We start from the raw sequence: 21206 nt of genomic DNA on the forward strand, positions 1-21206 counted from the left end.
ACCAAGGAGGACAACAGTCGATGCAATAGCCAAAGGCAGAGAGAAAGCTAGAAATTAATAGCAGGAATTCAAGCTCGAGGCCCCACATAATCCACTCCTACTTATTTGTATGTAGGAGTTCCTAACCATCATCTCGACCCAACTCGTCTCTGTTTCTCTTCCTGTGTGGGATTCGACCACTTGTCAGCGGTCTGCTCATCCACCTTCCCGAGGAAATCTTAATCCGCATCCATAATTCCACTTCGTGCTGGGTAACGGATGAATTAGCTACACCTCTCTTGCCCACTCGGGCAGTTCTTCCCACTCCATGGATATAGGTCTTGCTGTCCTGAGGTAGATCGAAGCGGGAAGAACAGCATTAAAATGATTTCTTTTTTAGAAACTTGTGGGTTTATATACATCTAACATCCAGACTGATCAGCAATCATTTCTGATAATTCAGTGAAGTATTGTGATTTTTCACAGACCAGTGCTACTCTGTACAAGCGATACTACGGTCAGAGACATCATCTAGATCACCATTTGCAGGACACATGATCATCTACCTGCGTTCAATTTGCAGTCTCGCCAGCCTGGTCCTCTTTTGCCTTCTCTGCTCTTCTTCTCCTCAGCTCCTAGCGAAATTCTTCAGTATACTCATCCGGGTCCCATGCCAAGATCCTGTCTTCCATCTCCCCAAGTTTCTTCGTCACCAGCTGTTCCATCTCACTCCTTTGGATGTCATCCAGTAGGTCCAATCGCTCTTTCCATGCCTCGCTGGGATCGTCAGTCTCCGTAGGCCCAAAGAATCGTCGATCGATCTTCTGCCAGTAGATCGCGTCGAATGCAAAGCTGTGCAAAATCGCATACACCACCCAGAAGTCACCACTCTCCCAGCTCCGTTGCATCTGATCCGAGAGCCGTCGCTGGCCATGCTGAACGTCCATATCTTCACAATGCCTCATTGCCGCGAGGAGCGTCTTTAGGCGGCGATCGAATACTTGGGTCCAGTCCTCGATGCCTCTAGACCAGTACTCAGGCTTCTCGATAAGGAGCCACCATGGTGGTGCGTACGAAAACTCCACCGGTGCTGCATAAGTGAACTCCCAATCCACCACGCCGGCAATATGCATATCTTCATTGAGAAGAACATTGGCTGGCCGGAAATCATCACACCAGAGTTTAAATGGACCATTCTCATAATCTGGCAGAGACAGTTTCTTGTCCCTAGCAAGCTTGTAAAACAACTGTCTTGCTACAAACTTCCGGCGACAATCGTCGGCAGAATGTACTGCATCATTTCGTTGATGGAGTAAATGCTGGATGTTGAGCTGTGCCAGGGTCTCGATATATGAAGACGCTGTGTTAAAAGTACCATCGAGAGATGGAAGTTTTGATCGAGGTAGTGTCCCTAAACGCACGAGCTCATTCATATTCATTGATAATGGTCGGCTGGCCACTTCCCAGGAAAAATCATCCACCTGATTAAGGGACCCTATTCTGGGAAAGTCTGGCTTAGAAAGCTGAAGTAGGGTCTTTGCTAGCTCTGTGTATAGCAACCCAAGTTGATCTTTATCAATATTTGGATCAAGGAAACCCCTCCGGTCATTCGGACATTCGGGTATATTAAGAGCATCATACATGGTTGTTGTATGCTCAATATAGCTCATCATAATAAAAGGGCCTAGGTTAAGGGGGCTGTCGTCCTTTGTGCCCGAGTGAAGAACGAATGGAACCGGGATTGATGTCTGATCCGATATATATCGCATCACAGCAACTTCGTTCTTCACTTTCTCCTCGGGAAAAAGAATAGCGCCAGGCTGTGAGAAGCGGATATTGGTTGCGTTGTATGTATACTTCATTCGTAACGTGATGTTGAAAGATCCCTTTCGAAAAATCGTAAACTCTGGATCATCTCCAGTATCATGTTTCAGGATAAATTTCGCAATCGGTTTCTTGACATTGATATCAAGAAACTGAAGCAGCCAATTGTCAGAGACGTCGTCGGATTGCTCCCATGCTACGTCATCGTAACACATCTGGGGCTCCATATTTCAGATTCAGGAAGATTGGTCGTCGGCTGTTTCTCGTGACGAGGCGATTTGTTTGGGGATAGGAAGGTTGTGGGTGGAAAGAGGTGTAGTGAGTTCCCTCAATCTGATAGAGTCGACAGGAAGGCTACTCTCAATAGAGATCGAGAACTGTAGTCCGTAGACAATCTAGAGAGAGAGAAACGAGAGATCTATGTGTCTTCAGAAATCAGGAACAATCGTGTTGAGGTGGAGAAGGCAACATCAGCCGCTCCACCGAAGTGGGGGATGCGCGGATAAGGCAAATCGGCTAGCGACGGTAGTTTTCGCTGCTCCATCTTTCACCGAGTGACTCAATTGACCGAGCTCACGCGATCTCAACTCTACAACTCCCACTCACCTCCCTTCCAATCCCGCCATGGCCATCGGAATCTTCTCCCAGAATGAGCTCGACGAGATATACGCCTTCGCCGTGGATCTAGGTCGCAAGGCCGGCGAGCTGCTGATGGAGCGTGTTGAGCAGCGTATCTCCGGGAGCGAAGGCCACTCGCAGAAGTTCGAGGAGAAGGACAGTTCTGTCGATATCGTGACTCAGACCGACGAAGGTACGTTGAGATAAACCGGATCAGACGAGGCGGCGATCCTGTAGCTGGAGCTGACTGTCTTGCGATAGACGTCGAAGTATTTATTCGGAATACACTTCAAAGCAAATACCCCACGCACAAGTCCGTCTCCCACCTCGCATCCAAGAGGCCAGCGATGCTGACGTGCCCAGGTTCCTCGGCGAAGAGAGCTACGCCAAAGGCCAGTCGCGCGACTATCTGATTGACGAACAGCCGACGTGGTGCATTGATCCGCTCGATGGTAGACCTCCCCCCGTCCCGGTACTGTTTCTCCGACTTGCATTGACCCGTGCATCTCAGGCACTGTCAACTACACCCACCTCTTCCCCATGTTCTGCATCTCGATCGGCTTCATCGTGCAGCACCGTCCCGTGATCGGTGTCATCTACGCCCCCTTCCAAGATCAGCTCTTCTCCGCCTGCAGTGGTCGCGGTGCCTGGCTCAACGAGAAGCGCCAGCTCCCACTCATCCGCAAACCTTCCATTCCGCCGATGCCGGCTAATGCACCCTCGCAATGCATATTCTCATTTGAATGGGGCAAGGATCGCCGCGACACACCGGATGGTAATATGAGTCGCAAGATCGAGAGTTTCACGAATATGGCGGCCGAGCTGGGCGGCCGAGATGGTAAGGGCGGAATGGTGCATGGGATGCGCAGTCTGGGCAGTGCGACGCTGGATCTGGCGTATACGGCTATGGGGTCATTTGATATCTGGTGGGAAGGTGGTTGCTGGGAGTGGTGAGTGCTCTTGATGTAATTGACTGCTTTTTAGCGCAGATCTGCTGACTCCTTGACTTAGGGACGTCGCTGCTGGTGTTGCGATTCTCCTCGAAGCTGGTGGGCTCGTTACTACTGCTAATGCGCCCGAGGACCCGGATACGGCACCTATTGAAGATGTGCGACTGGGGAGCCGGCTCTATCTTGCTATTCGGTAGGTTTCTCGCTCATACTTCTCATGGGTAGTGCTAATTGATTTGATTCTAGACCCGCTGGTCCCTCCGCGACTGAGACTGGCCGCGAGTCGCAGGAGCGCACTGTGCGTGAGGTCTGGCGGCGGGTCCGCCAGCTGTCATATTCACGGCCCGGTGCATAAGCGTCCATTGGAAGGTACCTATAACCATATATTAGGGTATTTCACTCTTCTAGAGCGGCTCAAGGTCACAGGCTTGTATAGCCTTTTCGGTATAATATTGGACATTTAAATATGCATCTAGTTATATACACACTTGACACGTCCTGTATATGTAGATTCAGAGTTATGTATCGCACAACCGACGCCATTCATAATACAAGAAATTTTGATCTATACAATCGTTAATAGAGCATTAAGAAACACGGAGACATCAATCACAGGCTGGATTTGTTGGCTGCCCGCTCGGCAACCGTCTTGGCCGCTATATCCTTAACATGCTGCACCAGGCCAGACATGCCGACAATATCACGCCCTGTCCAGAGACGGGTTTACTCAAGATATTGCCAGACCAGGGCCTCTGAGCCTAAAATCCCGTCCCAGCCGCCGATGGGGGCTAATTAGGCGATCACTATCCAGGGAACATGGTAGTAGCATACCTCCAGGATAACACCTTACTAGTTCGGTGCGTCGGCCGTAGTGCCTAGGAAGGCCTAGATCATAGCGCGGGTGAAAAGTTCTTTGGGGGTTTTGGTGGGTAGTTGGGGATACCGGAGACGATGGCGGCGAGTAAGTGGCAGATATGCCATAGACGCTGAATAGTGGGATTTGTGTCTAGACCCAGAGTGTTATAGATAGTCTAGTGTAGAGGGGGCGATAGCGAGTTTAAGAGGGTAGCTGTATAGATACGCTATGCTATTGCGGTTAGAGGGGATGGTAATAAGCTCCTCTGATAGGGTCTAGGCAATTGTGACGGAGGGCATAGCTATAGTTGGGTGCATAGGATAGGAATAAGGATGAGGAATATGAAAATAGCAATCGGTACTATCGGTACTTGTGCGGAGGAAACGAGGGGGGATATAAATATCGCGAGTAGTCGTAAATGTGTCGACGTTGGCCGGGCGGCATCAGGTGAAACTATATTCAGGTTTTTACCGTCGCAAGTTGTCATCGTAGAGCGGCCGGTGGAAAAACCTTTTCCATCGTTTTCGCCTCCCACATCCCCCGGCTTCCACTCTGATCATTCCCCCCTCAGTTTCAATCTTAAGATTTAGGGACTTGTACGAATGTTCTCTTCATTACAGCCCTCGACCTTCTCAAATGCTCCTCAGGATTTTTGTCGCCAGGCCAATCTACATCCCTGTGTCCGAGGGTTGAATGCTTTGCTAGGCCACCTCGCCTCCCCCCTGGGGAATCCGCTTTGTTTCTATGCAAAGTTTACGCCAATGAGATAGATGGCCTTATAATAGCCGACAGGTCAATGCCTCCATGCAACCAATGCGTTGCGTCCGATCTGAACCGAGCGAGACCACCGGGGGAGTGCTTTTCCCCGCCATACAGAACATTGCTGGCAACCATTGGTTGTTCCCGCGACGACTCGCGCATGGCTCCATTCAGCTCTGCGAATCAGATGCAACGTGATTCTTGCAATCCACGACCCGTCCCGACTGGATCGTGCACTTCGTTGCCCCCTGGGGTACCCCGTATTCGCTACTGTCTCAAGCTGGGGACGTCTCCCGGGCCAGAATGCTCCCCTCCACGGCGACATCGGCCATCCCCACAATTTCACATAGACTCACCCAACCAGCAGAGATTTTCAGCCCGTCGGTCCAATCGCCCATCAGGAGAAACGCCATCGCAACTCTCAAGAGCCATAAGATTTTTGCAAACTCTCCGGGGAAGACTGCCTTTAACCTACTGCGCTTTGTTCTCTTCGTCACGAGCGCCCTCCATATCGTTTTGCCGCCTTGGCCTCCATTCTCAAGAGCGTTGAGCGTGGAATTTGTGTTATACTCTTCTCCGCCTCCGCATCCCCACAATTTTCGCCCTCCCCATGGAGTCGACCCCGGATTCCTTCTCTTTCCCCCCAGGGTAGGATAAGCTCTATTCATCCGGGGAGACGCGTGGCTATTTAGATCGCGCCTGTCCCCCGGATCAATCCTTCTACCCCATTACCCCATACTTCCCATCCCCCCACAGTACGATACCTGCACTCTCACTGCAGACGTGACGACTTTCTCTTCGAGGGAGATCCAATTGCCCCCTTGCCCACTGCATTGGCAGTCCAGGTGAAGCGCATCCCCGCAGCTCTATCTAACCGCTTTATTGCTTCTGTCACCTGCCATTCTTGAGTCGTCGCCATGTCCATCCTGAAGCTGGTCGAGGACCGGCCTACGCCCAAGGCTGTCTACAACTGGAAGATCTATCTCCTGGCCGCGGTGGCATCCTGCATCTCATGCATGATCGGTTACGATAGTGCCTTCATCGGCACGACGCTAGCCCTACAGTCGTTCAAGGATGAATTCAACTTCGCTGCCATGAGTCCGGACACTCAGGATCTACTCAGCGCCAACATTGTCTCCTGCTACCAAGCCGGTGCCTTCTTCGGCGCCTTCTTTGCGTACCCAGTGGGTCATTTCTGGGGCCGGAAGATTGCCCTGATTGTTTCCGCTCTGGTGTTTACTCTTGGTGCTGGTCTCATGTTAGGTGCCAACGGCGAGCGCGGTCTGGGTTTAATCTACGCTGGGCGAGTCCTAGCCGGCCTGGGCGTCGGCGCGGGCTCCAATATTACTCCTATTTACATTTCCGAACTATCTCCCCCGGCGATCCGAGGTAGACTGGTCGGTGTGTACGAACTTGGCTGGCAGATTGGTGGTTTGGTAGGCTTCTGGATCAACGTGAGTGTTCATTTCTCTCCCCACTGACCCCACTGACCCCACTGACCCCCACACACTATGGCTTTAGAGTGCTAACAGTATAACCTTAGTACGGCGTCAGCGAGACGATGCCTCCTAGCCACAAGCAATGGATCATCCCCTTTGCCATCCAGTTAATTCCTGCTGGCCTCTTGGTGATCGGAGGGGTCTTCATCCGCGAGTCACCTCGTTGGTTGTTCCTCCGTGGCCGCCGCGAGCAGGCCATCAAGAATCTCTGCTGGATGCGTAACCTGCCGGAGGACGACATCTATATGATCGAGGAGATTGGAGCCATTGACCAGGCCTTGGAAGAGCAGCGCACGAGCATTGGCCTTGGTTTCTGGAAGCCGTTTAAGGCTGCTGGTACCAGCAAGAAGGTGATGTGGCGTTTATTCCTCGGTAGTATGCTTTTCTTCTGGCAAAATGGCTCCGGTATCAATGCCATTAATTACTATTCCCCGACTGTGTTCAAGGTGAGTGGTGATACATCAAATAGTCCCCGGTTTGCGTGTGAGTGGGCGAGTTACTGATTCCTTTTCAGAGCATTGGTGTCACTGGTACCAACACCAGCCTATTCACCACGGGCATTTTCGGAGTCGTCAAGACCGTTGTCACTTTCGTGTGGCTGCTGTACCTGATCGACCGCGTCGGTCGCCGTATGTTGCTGCTGGTTGGCGCTGCAGGTGGCTCCGTCTGCTTGTGGATTGTTGGCGCGTATATCAAGATTGCTGAGCCGGAGAAGCACAAGAAGACACGCATGGATGGCGGTGGCATCGCTGCCATGTTCTTCTTTTACCTGTGGACGGTGTTCTATACTCCGACCTGGAACGGTACTCCCTGGGTTTTGAACTCGGTAAGCACCCGGCCTCGCAATACAACGATCACCTATCAAGGAATCGCTAACAACTGCCCCAGGAAATGTTCGACCCAAATATGCGTTCCCTTGCTCAGTCCTGCGCAGCTGCGTCAAACTGGCTTTGGAACTTCCTCGTCTCGCGTTTCACGCCACAGATGTTCTCCGCCATGAGCTATGGCGTGTACTTCTTTTTTGCGTCCCTGATGCTCTGCTCCATCGTGTTTGTGTACTTCCTAGTCCCAGAGACCAAGGGCGTTCCGCTCGAGAGTATGGACCAGCTTTTCGAGATCAAGCCTGTCTGGCGCGCGCACGGCGAGATGGTCTCGAAGCTGCGCGAGGAGGAGGAGCGGTTCCGTCGCGATATAGAAGAGTCGGGTCTCGCGGCAAGCAAGATTGGCGCTGAGCAGGTGGAGAATGTTGGTGCACATGATGGTGCCAAGTACGCCTGATGAGTTTAGGCGGGATTCGATATTTCACGGCTTGTATTTTGAAATTAAATAGTGTTTCAGTGGGGGGTTGACAATGAACGGAAAGGTTGCTGTTTTTGCCACGCATGATATAATCGCGAATACCAGCATTTGATGACAATCCGATCAATTCCGTGCGAGAAGTGTGATCCTCCGTATTGTAGAGAGCGCAAGAATGAAGACAAAAGCATAGCGCAATTCGACGGTCGTCGATCCCTCCTGCTCGGAAATGGTAAGTACAACATCTTCTTTCGATTCCCCTCTCATGATAATAATAACTAATCTCGACTCGTACTTGCCAACTCTCACTGAGCAGCATTTGCCAACAAGTCAACGTCAATATCGACCGGCTGGCCCGTCTCCATCGCCCTCTGAACAGCCTCACAGACGACCAGGGCACGCAAGCCCTCTTCTCCCGAACAGCTCGGGCTCGCGTCTCCCCGGATAACCTCCACGAAGTGCGTCAGCTGGAGATCAAATGGAGCCGCATAATCCGGCACCGCAATCTTCTCCGCCTGCAAAGGCTGCGACCAGCTCTTCTCCGGTCGACCATCGTAACTCCAGCGGGTCAAATCTGGCACACTGAGCGAAGCCTCCGAGCCAAAGATACGATAAAAGTCCGACGCCTCGCCCGCCGGCACACGCGGGATCATCGGGTTCTCGCCGGTCCCCGTCTCGAAATTATGCGGCGACGGCGCCGCGTCGCAGACCAGGAACGTCCCGACCACGCCCGAGGCAAAGCGTAGCGTGAGCGCGGCGCCCTCGTCCGCGTTGTGTGGCGGGCTCGGACGCTGCGGGAGCGTCCGCTCGGCGTGCACGCGCACCACCGCGCCGAAGAAGTGGTGCATCAAGTCGATGTCGTGGACGAGGTTGATGGGGATGACGCCGCCCCCGCGGGCCCGCGAGGCGCGCCAGTCAGCCGGGGCTGCGAAGTATGCGTCGGGCTTATAGAGCGTCCACAGGCCGTTGACGGCGATGGGGCGGCCCAGCGATCCCGCGTCTAGGACGGCCTTGGTGGCGCGCACGTAGGGGTTGAAACGGCGGTGATGGCCAACGAGGAGCTTGAGGTGAGCGCAGGCTGGGGACTGAGCGAACTCGAGCAGTGAGCGCCCGTTTTCGAGGGTGTCGCTCACGGGCTTCTCCAGGAGGACGTGGACGCCGCCTGCTAGTAGCTCTTTGGCTATCGGAACGTGGGTGTGGTTGGGCGTGCACACGATTGCGGCGTTGGGTCGGTGGAAGGATTCCAGTAGGGCAGCCACCGAGGGGAAATAGTTGGTCTTCAGCTGGGATGCTGTAACTTTGCCTGATGGCGCAGGGTCGACGAATCCAACCAGCTCTGTGGATGGATTGGCGATGACCGACTGTGCATGGCGGGGCCCGATGAGACCTGCCCCGATGACGGCGACTTTGATTGAGACAGACATAGTGGTTTGAAAGATCCGAGAGGTTGAAACGGAAGCAACCTCGAAGAGCTGAATCTGGGGTAGATTGCAGGCAGCGTCCGGGGCCTCAGAGGGGTATGTGCAGATTGATCCCCGCGGAGCACTCTCCGCGGGGAGACTGAATTGGCGGCCATATCGGGGTCAATGACCTTGGCAATGACCAGAATTCAGAAGGTCATACCCGGGGCCCACGCTCATTATGTTTCGAAAGAGCTGGGGAAAGTGGGTTGGCAACAACCGACGAGGCATTTGCAAGCCGGCAGACCGCGCGAAGCAGCGGATACCCGCGGCCGGGAATAGCACTTACCCGGTCAGGTGACGGGGCCAGGCGTCGTCATGTCAAGACAAAACTGGGAAGCCGGAAAGTGAGCAAGAGGCAGAACGCAAAACCACTCATGGCGTGGGGATAATGTTTTGTCGCCCCCTCTTATCGCGCTGAAATTCGTCCTCGGTAGCTGGCCTACCCGTCTTCTTCTCTATCCTCCTCATTTTGCATTTACCTTGCAGCGCTCATTCCCGCTTGAAAAAAGGTCCAGCGGCAGGTACAGCTGTGAAGGGTGTTGTATATCTTATCCCATGCACATTCCAACTACGCAATACTCCGATAATAATCGCCAGAATGGTATTCAATCGCCCGGCCATTGCCTCCATGTCCCTGGGCCGGCCTTGGACTCACGACTTGCCCGGCAAGTTGATGCAGGCCGCTGCCCATGGGTTCGAGGGCATCGAGCTCTTCTTCGACGATCTAGACTGTTATGCGCAACGCACATTCAACGGCGATCACCTCGAAGCCGCACGCCAGGTGAATCGACTCTGCGAGCGGCTCAGCATGACGATCATCTGCTTGCAGCCCTTTTCCATGTACGAAGGTCTGCTGGACCGGGCCGAGTCCGACCGGCTTGTGAATGAGAAGCTGCCCAAGTGGTTCACGCTGGCGCGGGCACTGGGCACAGACATGATCCAAATACCCTCGAACTTCCTGGGACCAGACCCCAAGACCGGGGCTCCGCGGACGACCGGTGATCGCGCGGTGATCGTCCGCGATCTCCAGCGCGTCGCTGATCTGGGCGCCGGCGCCGGCTTCCGGTTCGTCTACGAGGCCCTCTGCTGGGGCGATCACGTCAACACTTGGGAGGCGTCGTGGGAGGTGGTGCGCGACGTCGACCGTTCCAACTTCGGTCTGTGTCTGGACTCCTTCAACATTGCTGGTCGTGTCTACGCCGACCCGGCGGCGCCTTCGGGCCGCACCCCCAATGCCGCGGCGGATCTGGCGGCCTCCTTGGACCGTCTGCGGACGGCGAAGATTGACCCCGCCAAGGTCTTCTATGTGCAGCTTGTCGACGGCGAGCGCCTCGATGCTCCTCTCGACGAGCTGCACCCCTTTTACGTGCCGGGCCAGCCGGTCCGCATGAACTGGTCGCGTAACGCTCGCCTGTTCCCCTTCGAGGAGTCGCGCGGCGGCTACCTGCCCATCCTGGACGTTGCGCGCGTCTTCTTCGACGACCTGGGTTTCCGTGGCTGGGTCTCTCTGGAGCTCTTCAGCCGCACTCTGGCCGATCCTGACCCGTTTACCCCGGCTGACCATGCGCGCCGTGGTATCGACTCATATTACAAGATGGCACGTGTCCTGCACTGGGAGGGCCAGCAGGAGAAAACCACTCCTGTCCCGGTGTCTTCATCTCCGCTCCAGCACCGTCTGTAAAAGCGTAGAAAGAATGGCCGGGGATAGCCAATTGTGAAATCTCGTCCAAACACCCACTCATAACATGAATCCCAGGCCCAGTCTAGATTGCTATGCTTGTCTCCATAATCCCCTTTCTGCTGGGTCAAGCCAAAAAATCAGAACTGAAATGAGAAGGCGAAACTGTTCATCAATTAGACTGATAACCCTAAAAGCTTAAGGTGTACTGGGGTAAAAAAAGAGTCTTGACAAAATGAAATTCTTTTTGGGTATAAAACTAAACAAAGCATAACCATAACCAGGTTATATAAGAAACCAAAAGAAAAGAAAAGGCAGAGGTTCCATATCACCCTGCCAGAGATATAAAAATGGTCACAGGGGGGGCGTTCTGTGCCAGGAAAAGGATGAGCGGAAAGCCTCTCTTGGGCTTGTGAGCCAGGGGAGGCCGGCCTGGGTGAGGAAAAAGGTAATCGAAAGAGAGAGAAACAACCTTCACTGCCCCTTGCTATCCTTGGCTAGGAAGGCCGCCCTTTCTGCCATCCTAGACATCCATCGTTGTCGCCGAGGATGTTGACGGCCAGGGTCGTCTTCAGAACGCTCTTGCGGAGTGGGAGCCAATCTGAAGTTGGCAGGGGCCAACAGAAAACGGATACCATCTGCTTCCAAAGATGGTATTTCCGGCATATTGCTGCTGGGATTAGCAGCACCGGAGGCCTTGGGGTCCACGACGACGGGGGCAGCGGGACGCTTGGGATCGGCGGCGACAGCAGGGGCAGCGATATTCTCGGAGATGATACACAGTGGTGTATCTTTTTGGCTGTATCCTAGAGACACATCATTTGTTTAGCACAGGCGTTATTCATTATACTCCCAAAGATTGTGCCTTACTATCTTCTGCGCCTCGCAGCCACGCGTAGTTCATGGCGCGCTGCGGCGTCTGGGACGCCGCCAAAGCTGCTCGTTCCCTGTAGAGTGGTCAATATCAGCACAGTGGTCTAGTATAGTACTACAAGAATAAACACTTACCCAGCCATCTTCCTCTTTGCTGGGATCCAGAGAAAGGGTGGCCAGCCCTGCGATCACGGCCGTTCCAGCAAAGCCGATCGCCAGCCAAGCACCAAAAGGAACAGCAGCAGCGCCACTGGGCGCTGCGGAGGGGGTTGTGGTGGCCGCAGCCACAATGATGGTGGTGATGGTCGTGGTAAGAGGGGCAGCAGGCATGGTGGGCGGGCGGATGTAGAATGTGATGATTTACAGAACTACGCTCCTGGGCGAGGGATGGGCTCTATTAAATGCACACGAATCTGGTGTAGGTCGCAGCTTCTCTTTCTGTTGGTTTATGCTTTTTCATGTATTTACTCGGATGGTGAGTTGGCCTTTGATTTCTACAAGGGAATCTTCTGCCTGTTTATGATTTTAGTGAAACTCATAATCTTTGCTTATTTAGTATCAATTTTTCAACTCATATACAAGATAGCTATTCTATATCCTATAAGATCAGATATCTGAGAATCAGGCTGTTCTTATCAGACCAAGTTATGGTCACAACCAAACCATGGTTTAGTCTGGAGGAGAGCTGGTACTTTGGAATCAGACCAATCACAATTAGTAGCACACCGGGCTTGATCTCTTCCGCCTTACATCGATTCTGAAGGCATCATTTAACAGGCCCTATCAGCAGCCTATTTAGATTCTTAATTCCTCTAATACATTCATAAAGATATATATATACACATGAATCTATATATACAGCTACATATGTAGCTACATTTGTAGCTACTTAGCTTAAAGTAGTTTTAAGAAAGGGTATTCATATTCAGCACTTCTGCCTAATATAATACTACAATTTTACTTCCCTTTTCAATACTGATCAAAAGGGGATTTGCTGCAACAGATGTATTATTTTAGGGGTTGCTTTGTTAAGCCCCGCGGCAGCAACCCGTGGACCCTTGTACTAGGCTACTTTGGGAGGCGGCCCAATAGACATCACCTCTTAATTCACAAGAGATTTTTCTAGTCAACTTCTCATCACGCTGTGTGATAAGCCCAATACTTGCCTTGCCTATCAAAACACCCAATACCCAGGATATTTCCGTCTGCCCGAAAATGTTTAAGCGTCCGCGATTTATGCCATCTCACGGCTATGGATTTGGAACCAGACAGCTCAAATATGGCGAAAACCTGAAATTCGATCGGGATATTATTGCTGATGTTATCTGTGCTGATTATGGCCTCCGAATGGAAGCACAGCGAATCGAGACGCTGAAAAAAGCTGCTACTTTGTGCGAAAAGGAAGGTAAACCTGAGCTTGTCGAAATTAATGCAGAGCTTAATATACATCGACAAGAAATAAGCCTAATAGAGCTAGAGCTTTATGAAGCTGAGTCGATGGTTCCCCAGAAGCCTTTGAAAAGGAATTACGATACTTTGCGACGATATCCCCGATGGTATATGCGAAAAGAGCTTGTTCAAGACTGTGTCGACCGTGGTGGCTGTTGTAGTCGCGGCTGTGGATGCTGCGGCCAACGCTCTCTGAATTCCGACAGAAAGGATGGCATTGGACACTGTACGTTTGAGTGCTACTGCTGTCTTACCTACCGAGGATTTGACCTGCCGGCGGAAGAAAAATTGAATGCTGCGAGGAGGTTTGATGATCGACTTCGGAGTCGTAACCCGTCTTACTTGTTGAATATGGCCGAGGCTTATTTCTCAAAGCCTAGTTTATGGACGGTGTGGACTCGTTTGAAATAATTCCGATCGCCAAGCTGGCTTTTCTTTGTAGCTAGGACGAGGGAAGCTTCATTTTCTACCGATATAGCTTTATTGGCTTGAGAATATTGTTAAAGATTGATATTGCTGGATCAATGTTCTCTTCTCGGTGAGGGGTGGAATCCCAGTCTGCAAAAAGCGTGAAGGCATGTTGGAAGGAATCGACGGCGCAGCGACAACGAGCGGGTGCGGACGCCTCCATATAAGGTCGGAGCAGGCGATGATTGAGAGAAGCAAGACAGGAGTCTGTCTAGCAAGAGGTATGACTAGTTGACGATATTTGTTGTCGTCAGAGTCAAGCCACATATTGAGGCCCGCTATTCTCGCTGAATAATAGTTCAGCAAGAACCCAACCATATCAGGACTGGGAAGTTTTGGCATAGAGGGAACTAGATCTTGCAGCTGGGTCTGCCACGGAGCGAACAACATTGCCGAGATATCTACGCTGTTATCGAAGATCCTTGCGCCAGGACTTCACTGTGCTTGGAAAGCTGGCCCGGAAAAGCTGATCAACCACTTCCTCGAGCTCCACGATGTCAGCTGGCTGCGCGCTTTGCAGCAAGAATACTTGCTCAAGGCACCAGGGATGGACGCTGCGCTTGCGCCAAGTATCTGCCTCAAGACATACGTAGTTGGAAGGCACCCGAAGCTGGCATGTTCTCCAGTGTTTACATCGATTAGAAAAGGTGGCCGATTGATTCTCCAGCTAGCCTAGGCCAGTATATGCAGCCCCCGCAGGCTATTCTTCGACTTGAGGAAATGGTTTATGGCAAAGCGCTCTCGGAGGGGGTCCTTTGCTGCAAAGGCAGCCATTTCAATGCCGAGGGTCAGGATGCGGTCACTGGGTTGTACTTCCGATTGACTCTGGCGACAGAATCGACGGAGATGATCGAGGAGGGGATCAAGAGGTTTAAGATTGCTGTAAGAAGTGTCTTCAGCGTGGAATAGATACATAGTACAGGAGTGGGATGACCACTGAATGTGAGCTGCATATATTCCATCGCTCCTTTGGCCTGGATTAGTGGATGTCACTATGGTAGCTACAGCTCCAACCTCTTCCGCGGTTGTTATCAGCTGGTTCGGCACCAATGATGGCCTGATGCTGTTGGAAAGCGAGGCTTGACCGGATTCAGGAACGACTGGCACCTTATGAAGTGCCGCTTCACTGACGTAGATCGTGATAGAATGCACAGATGGACGTGAGACATGCTGAGCAGGCGTTGGAAGTTCCAGTGGGCGGGCGTGTAGGCATCCCAGTCTGGTATAGTCCGGAGACATTCATTTCTCAGCTTCATCCACCAATCGCTCAACTTCTTGCTCGGTCCATCGATGGAACAATTTCCGCGCATCAGAGAGTTCAGCCTGCCTGGGAAGCCCATTCTCCACCGATTGGACGTGGAGAACAGGGACGTCAAAATCGTAGACTTCCTTCCATTGCTTATTCCCGGGCGCCATGATGTCCGTCTCGACGTATTCGAAGGGCCGTCGATTGTTGAGTTGGACAACGGTGTGTTTGGCCGTATCGCAGAGGCCGCAGCCGGCGCGTGTAAATAGGGTGACGCGCGCCTGGCCGAAGAGGATCCGCGTGGGAAGCATGAGAGCGAGCGAACGCGAGTGGGTGGAACGAAGTCAGCGCAGTACTCGACGGAGTCTGCAGCTGTCAGCGTCAAGAGTGGCGGGATCGACAGCAAAACGCGGTCAGACTGCGCGATGGAACCTTCGAGCTTCGCGGGGCTAAACCACGTTCGGCAACCAGTCTGGGCTGCTCAGGCCCGAATACCAATATCACCTCTAATTCTCCCCTCAGACACCCTGTGCCCCGACGATCCCCTGTATACTTCTCGGCGCGCCGCTCGTTACACACCATGGCCGGCAAGTGCGTCCACAAGGGATGTGGGAAGACCTTCTCCGACCCGGAGGAAGACTGCGTGTATCATCCGGGCCCTCCAGTGTTCCACGAAGGGCAAAAAGGTAGGTACCTTGGTGCTTGAGCTATTCCTTATCTGTGCCGAGTCGGCGCTGCGTCTTCAACGTGTCTTGGTCCACTGCAGAGGCTGGTTTATTCGGATACAGCTCTCTAGCTTGCTACACTGAATGCTAACGGCTTAGGCTGGAAATGCTGCAAGCCCCGCGTCTTGACCTTTGAGGAATTCCTCGCCATCCCGCCATGCACTACCGGCAAGCATTCCACCGTCGATGACACGCCTGCCCCAGAACCGCCCAAGGTCACCGAAGAACCGCCGGCACCTGTTCCCGTTGCTGCGAAGTCGTCGCTGCCGGAGCGGCCGGCCCTCTCAACCTCCGCCATCGCACCTGCAACGCCCCCGGCCAAACCGGCACCAGAAGAGCCTGATTCCGACGACCCTTCGCTAGAGATCCCGGCCAATGCGACCTGCCGTCGGAGAGGATGCGGGTCTACTTATACCGGGTCAACTGCCCGGGACGATGAGAAATGCGTGCATCACCCCGGCCAGCCGGTCTTCCACGAGGGCAGCAAAGGATGGTCCTGCTGTAAGCGCCGGGTGCTCGAGTTTGACCAGTTCCTCAAGATCCCGGGTTGCACAGAGAAGACAAGGCATATGTTTGTGGGCAAGGCCAAGCCGCCAGGTGAAGAGAAGGTCGAATCAGTCAGGTGGGTGGCCCAAAGGATCAGATCACCTCCTGGAGCGCCCGTCGTATGGTGCTCTACTGCAGCAGCTTGCTAATCCAGATCTGTATCCGCAGGAACGATTTCTACCAGACCTCCTCTTCCGTGAATGTCTCCCTCTACCTGAAAAAGATCGACAAAGAGCGTGCCAAGGTCGATCTCTCCACGAACTCGATTACCTTTGACCTTCCCACCACCGACAGCAAGCGCTATCAGGACACCTACAGTCTGTTCGCGCCCATTGATGCCGAGAAGTCGTCGTTTCGCGTGCTGGGCACCAAGCTCGAGCTGACGCTGGTCAAGGCGGATGGCACCAGCTGGCCGGTGCTGCGGAGCGACGACAAGTGGTCTGGCCAGCGGATCCAGATTGGCAATGCGGGACGGGCATGAGGATTGGACATATAGACGGGAGTCATCAAAAACGCAGTTATGTGGTTATGCAGTTTACACTCCGCCGATATGGCGATGACGAGGTAGCTAAGAGCTGCCTGCGACGAAAAATGCCTTGCAATGCAGTCCACAATGGGACAGTTTCTCGAAGACACCAGCATATAGGAAATGCAGACTCCGTACATGTAGAGCTGAGTAGCATCCTCAACTGGTGGCTGTACTGAGGGCATACAGCCACAGCCCAGTCTACCCGAGTCCACTGTCTAGATACTCATCTAAACAATCAAGGCTAAGAAAAAAAAAAAGTATGTAACGCCCCCTCCACAGCTGAAGCGCATGGAGCTCCCCAGAAGGGGAACCCTAGCCCAGCCATATGTGATTGGGAAAAAGGGAGACGCACGTCGCTCTCCAGGGCCGGGAACGGAAGGAAACCCATAGGGAGAAAAACCACAAGGATAACCCTCAGCAAGCCATCGGTGATGGAGCCCCAGGATTGAATAATTTACATATGGTATGTAAACCTCTACTGATGATGAAGAAAGAAAAAGAAAATCAAGCAAGGCCCGGCGACGTGGCCGCTATTTAAGCAAAAAAATTGGGACCAGCGCTAGTTCTGATTGGGCCCGGAGAAACACTGCCGCCGGGAGGCCGGAGTTAATCCGAGGGATCCGAGTGTGGGACTTCACCAGGAATCCTATTTGGGAAACCAGGGCTGTCATCTCAGGGCTCGGGGCTGTCAGGTGATACTCCTTTCCACATCGCGCATGTGACGGCCCCGCTTCGTGGAGACCGGTGAAGGTGTAGTTACTTTTTCCCAGCAGCGTAGCATAAGTACTTTGTATAGTAGAAGTAGACATGGAAGAGTATCATTATGGCAGGCCTTAATAATCGGTGCTATACTCTACGGTGATGACCTGATCCATTACATAGCGGTTGCATTGGGACCTGGAAGGAGATGGAGGCACAGAGCGTTCTATTTGTTTCAACAAGTGATGGCACCTCATCCTATTTGTCTGACCTTTTTCTACTTGGCCTCTTTGTATATGCGCGACCTTGACAGTTTGCCACTGGAGACCTCGAAAACCAGTCACGGCGGTTGTTCCCTGGATCCCCAGGCCGCCATTCTCTTCCAATCACGGAGCGGAAGCACGAGACCATCCATTCCTCTTTGGTCTCATCCATTCCCCTCCGTAAGGCCTGAAACCTTCGCTCGTTATGATTGCGTCTTTTCTTTGAATTGCGCCAGGCTCCAGTCGCAACACCCATGCGATCACTTGCCCCATAGGAGAGGCTAGCAAATTACTCGGGTGCGTGCCGCTGTATTTAGTGCCCCTGTCTTCTCCCCTTTCAACCTTGCAGATCTTCCGCTCCATCTTTCTCGAAGGAATTGTTGAGGCGCTTCAAAGACACCCTCTAATTCCAGACTAACCTTGTCACTCACCAATAGTTCCAAGCCTTCTTAAAGCCCTGCGAGCTCCCGACTCCAGTGGTCTCAACATTGCCTCCTGTTTTCCCCTATTCCTGCCCCACCATGGGTTCCTACGACCACCAGAACGGCACCACGCCCGCCCTGCGATACATCCCCCTTTCATACTCCCCGGCGGACTCCCAGTCATCAGCTCTCCGACTAATTCTGACTCTCATTCCGGATTGGGAGGGCCCAGGCAACAAGATTGAGTTCGTGCGATTCACCGACGGCATCACCAATACTGTGCGTCCCTCCGCCGGCGCTGCCTGTGTCCGACCCGACAAGGCTGATTTCTTGATTGAATCTGACTAACTCGCCCCTTCAGCTCCTCAAAATCATCAATCGCAAACCCGGATTGACGGAAGAGCAGATAGACAATGACGCGGTGCTGATGCGAGCGTATGGAAATGGCACCGAAATCCTGATAGACCGCGAAAGTACGAACCTCCGGGGCTTCTTCCATGAGCTCACGTCCCCCCTGTCTCTTTCTTTGTCAACCCCCTCGGATTTCCTGGTCCCTCGCCTCTTCTGCCCAGTGCGACCCATGCTGAAGTAGAACCTTTGTGCCATTCTAGGAGAGACCACGTCCCACGCCCTCCTCGCTAGCCGCGGCCTTGCGCCTCCCCTCCTCGCACGCTTCAAGAACGGCCTTCTCTATCGGTTTATCCGGGGGAAGCCCTGCGGACACGAGGATCTGGTTGCCCCTCGTATCTTCCGCGGTGTTGCGCGGCGACTTGCGCAGTGGCACGCCGTGCTCCCCAGCAATGGCACCAGCTCCACGCTCTCCGACGAGGCCTCGATTGTAGCCAACGCCAATGCCGAGAGTAAGAAACAGGATGAAGAGTTTACGGTCATCCAACCGCGGCACCCAGGACCCTCCATGTGGGCTGTCCTCCAGAAATGGATTCTGGCTCTGCCGGTGGCTACGCCCGAGCAGCGCTCTCAGCGGTTACACCTCCAGAAAGAGCTTCAGTGGGTAGTGAGCCAGCTCGATGATGGAAAAGGTGTCGGTGAAGACGGGGTGAGTTGCCCCTGCAGGCACGATCTCTGCCCGGTGATTAACTTCTGGTACAGCTCGTGTTCTCGCACGGCGACCTCCTGTGCGCCAATGTGATCGTGCTGCCCAGTGACGACGGTTCCCAGACGTCCGACGCGGACATCGCCCTGGTCAACTTCATTGACTACGAGTATGCAGTCCCCGCCCCGGCGGCCTTCGACATCGCCAACCACCTGGCGGAGTGGATCGGCTATGACTGCGACTACAACATGATCCCCACACAATCCATGCGCCGCCAATTCCTGACCGAGTACACCAAGAGCTACTGCCAGCACCGTGGTCTCGGTGCATCATCGGAAGCCGAGATTGTCGCCAGATTATATGAAGACGTCGATCGATTCCGTGGTATTCCCGGTCTCTACTGGTAAGTCTTTGCAATGAGCCAGCCCTGCAGCTCCACCTACAACTCGCGCCAGAGACACCCGTGCTGACTGCCAACACAGGGGGGTGTGGTCACTCATCCAGGCCCAGATTTCCCAGATAGACTTTGACTACGCCAGCTACGCGGAGCTGCGCCTCGGCGAGTACTGGGCGTGGAAGCGCGAAATCGACGGCAGCCGGCAGAGCGCTGGCGAAGAGATGCCCCTCCGCGAGCGGCGCTGGGCGCAGCAGGCATGAAACGCCTTCGGCCGCCCTTTTCCTTTGCCTCCCCCCCTCCCAGCGGAACTCTACAGCTCTCAACAGCACGCGATTGGCGATGCTTGCCTTGCTCGACTAGCGGACCTGCCACCCGGCCCACAATTTGCCGTGCTCATCAGGACCCGCATCAGTTCTTGGGAAATTACGGCGCACGGCTTTTTGCCGCTGGGCCGGCACTTCAACTGTGTACCGGAGGCAAGTCGAGCTGCGTCTACGTCTACGCTTTGCCAGGCCAATGGGTGCGATCAAGGGGAACCACGTGCATGTGTGGGAACTCACGATGCAGATCGATCTGCATCGCAACGTCATCGTCATCGGGTGTTGTTGTCTCTTTTTTTTTTCTCTTCGTCGGATCTACTTTTCTCTGTCTATACAAAATGGGTGTCTCCCACTTTGCTGATCATCTCTATTTACTGCACATAGCTTGAGAGCGTCTCGATCATATCCAGTTCCAGCAATCAATTGGATGTCAAAACCTAGCTAGTTCTTCTAATCTTAATGTGTTCTTTCTGCCGTGGCCTGATTGACAACGATGCATGTCGTGTTCTTGGCAGCTGGACCCCACGTCATCTTGGATGTCAGTGGACCAACTCCAGTAACGAAACCTGCTCAACTCCATAATTCCATCGGGTCTCTGTGTTCCGGGCTCTAGCCACGGCGAGTCATAGGCGACCATTCACTGCGTCGAGGGCGCCGAGTCTGGGCCAAGGTCAAACATGTCACGTTCGATTAGACTCACATCCGAATGGACGAATGGTATAGGGCTGGGATCCGAGCATCCTGCAGTTCCCTCCGGGATATCCTCGCTGTTCGGTGCGGTACTCTCTTTTCGATGAACCCACAGGCATTGAGAAGTCTGGCGTATCGCGAGGCAATGCAACTTGCATCGATAACAACCATGTTTTACAATACATATACTAGAGATGCCTCTGCGGATGAAAGATTTCTCTGAATACATTTAGTCAAGTCCCTGCTATAGATGCCGCGCATTTAGGCACTGCGGTGGGAGTTTTTCCCCGTCGATCCCTTTAGATGTGTTGTCGGCACGCAGATCCAACGATTAAACTCAATATCGACTATGCAGTCCGTGTGAACAAGCGCAACGAGTTTCCTTTAAGTCTATTTTCAAGCATAATAGTGTCTGCAAGATCCTAGACTAATTGTTCCATGTTGCACCAATCCATATGGGTCAACGTCTTTTCATCCAAAGTGCTTCTAGACGGCTGGCGATTCTGCGTATACTCGCGCGGCCGGCTCTATAGAATGTCGTAGATATGCTGTATACTACTGGCAGTCTTCAGAATCACGGCGAGGTCAATTGGGCTCCAAATG

The 21206-nt window shown here is 53.2% G+C and overlaps 9 protein-coding genes across 9 annotated transcripts; 5 read left to right on the forward strand and 4 right to left on the reverse strand.

Annotated features, from left to right (window-relative positions):
• Positions 1-614: 614 nt before the first annotated feature.
• Positions 615-2030, reverse strand: N7459_003383 (uncharacterized protein; the record flags this gene model as incomplete). The annotated part of the gene is made up of 1 exon (XM_056942567.1): positions 615-2030. The coding sequence occupies one exon, from the start codon at positions 2028-2030 to the stop codon at positions 615-617; it is 1416 nt and encodes a 471-aa protein (XP_056802450.1).
• A 397-nt stretch (positions 2031-2427) lies between these two features.
• Positions 2428-3726, forward strand: N7459_003384 (inositol monophosphatase family protein; the record flags this gene model as incomplete). Its single annotated transcript, XM_056942568.1, has 6 exons — positions 2428-2614; positions 2683-2734; positions 2785-2873; positions 2933-3371; positions 3433-3564; positions 3618-3726. 6 exons carry the CDS (start codon positions 2428-2430, stop codon positions 3724-3726), a joined length of 1008 nt encoding a protein of 335 aa, XP_056802451.1.
• Positions 3727-5903: 2177 nt separating this feature from the next.
• On the forward strand, positions 5904-7763 carry N7459_003385 (sugar porter family MFS transporter; the record flags this gene model as incomplete). Its single annotated transcript, XM_056942569.1, has 4 exons — positions 5904-6440; positions 6530-6931; positions 7000-7311; positions 7374-7763. The coding sequence occupies 4 exons, from the start codon at positions 5904-5906 to the stop codon at positions 7761-7763; spliced, it is 1641 nt and encodes a 546-aa protein (XP_056802452.1).
• A 323-nt stretch (positions 7764-8086) lies between these two features.
• N7459_003386 (Gfo/Idh/MocA family protein) lies at positions 8087-9205 on the reverse strand (the record flags this gene model as incomplete). The annotated part of the gene is made up of 1 exon (XM_056942570.1): positions 8087-9205. The coding sequence occupies one exon, from the start codon at positions 9203-9205 to the stop codon at positions 8087-8089; it is 1119 nt and encodes a 372-aa protein (XP_056802453.1).
• Positions 9206-9842: 637 nt separating this feature from the next.
• Positions 9843-10925, forward strand: N7459_003387 (sugar phosphate isomerase/epimerase family protein; the record flags this gene model as incomplete). Its single annotated transcript, XM_056942571.1, has 1 exon — positions 9843-10925. The coding sequence occupies one exon, from the start codon at positions 9843-9845 to the stop codon at positions 10923-10925; it is 1083 nt and encodes a 360-aa protein (XP_056802454.1).
• Positions 10926-11396: 471 nt separating this feature from the next.
• Positions 11397-12125, reverse strand: N7459_003388 (uncharacterized protein; the record flags this gene model as incomplete). Its single annotated transcript, XM_056942572.1, has 3 exons — positions 11397-11721; positions 11793-11869; positions 11931-12125. 3 exons carry the CDS (start codon positions 12123-12125, stop codon positions 11397-11399), a joined length of 597 nt encoding a protein of 198 aa, XP_056802455.1.
• Positions 12126-14951: 2826 nt separating this feature from the next.
• On the reverse strand, positions 14952-15269 carry N7459_003389 (glutaredoxin family protein; the record flags this gene model as incomplete). Its single annotated transcript, XM_056942573.1, has 1 exon — positions 14952-15269. The coding sequence occupies one exon, from the start codon at positions 15267-15269 to the stop codon at positions 14952-14954; it is 318 nt and encodes a 105-aa protein (XP_056802456.1).
• Positions 15270-15538: 269 nt separating this feature from the next.
• Positions 15539-16710, forward strand: N7459_003390 (cysteine and histidine-rich domain-containing protein; the record flags this gene model as incomplete). Its single annotated transcript, XM_056942574.1, has 3 exons — positions 15539-15644; positions 15783-16305; positions 16398-16710. 3 exons carry the CDS (start codon positions 15539-15541, stop codon positions 16708-16710), a joined length of 942 nt encoding a protein of 313 aa, XP_056802457.1.
• A 1531-nt stretch (positions 16711-18241) lies between these two features.
• Positions 18242-19853, forward strand: N7459_003391 (putative ethanolamine kinase; the record flags this gene model as incomplete). Its single annotated transcript, XM_056942575.1, has 5 exons — positions 18242-18421; positions 18504-18615; positions 18754-19199; positions 19253-19599; positions 19679-19853. 5 exons carry the CDS (start codon positions 18242-18244, stop codon positions 19851-19853), a joined length of 1260 nt encoding a protein of 419 aa, XP_056802458.1.
• Positions 19854-21206: the final 1353 nt, after the last annotated feature.

The sequence above is a fragment of the Penicillium hispanicum genome (assembly GCF_028827665.1).
Source record: "Penicillium hispanicum strain IBT 35686 chromosome Unknown utg000003l_segment0_segment0, whole genome shotgun sequence".
Lineage (NCBI taxonomy): Eukaryota > Fungi > Ascomycota > Eurotiomycetes > Eurotiales > Aspergillaceae > Penicillium > Penicillium hispanicum.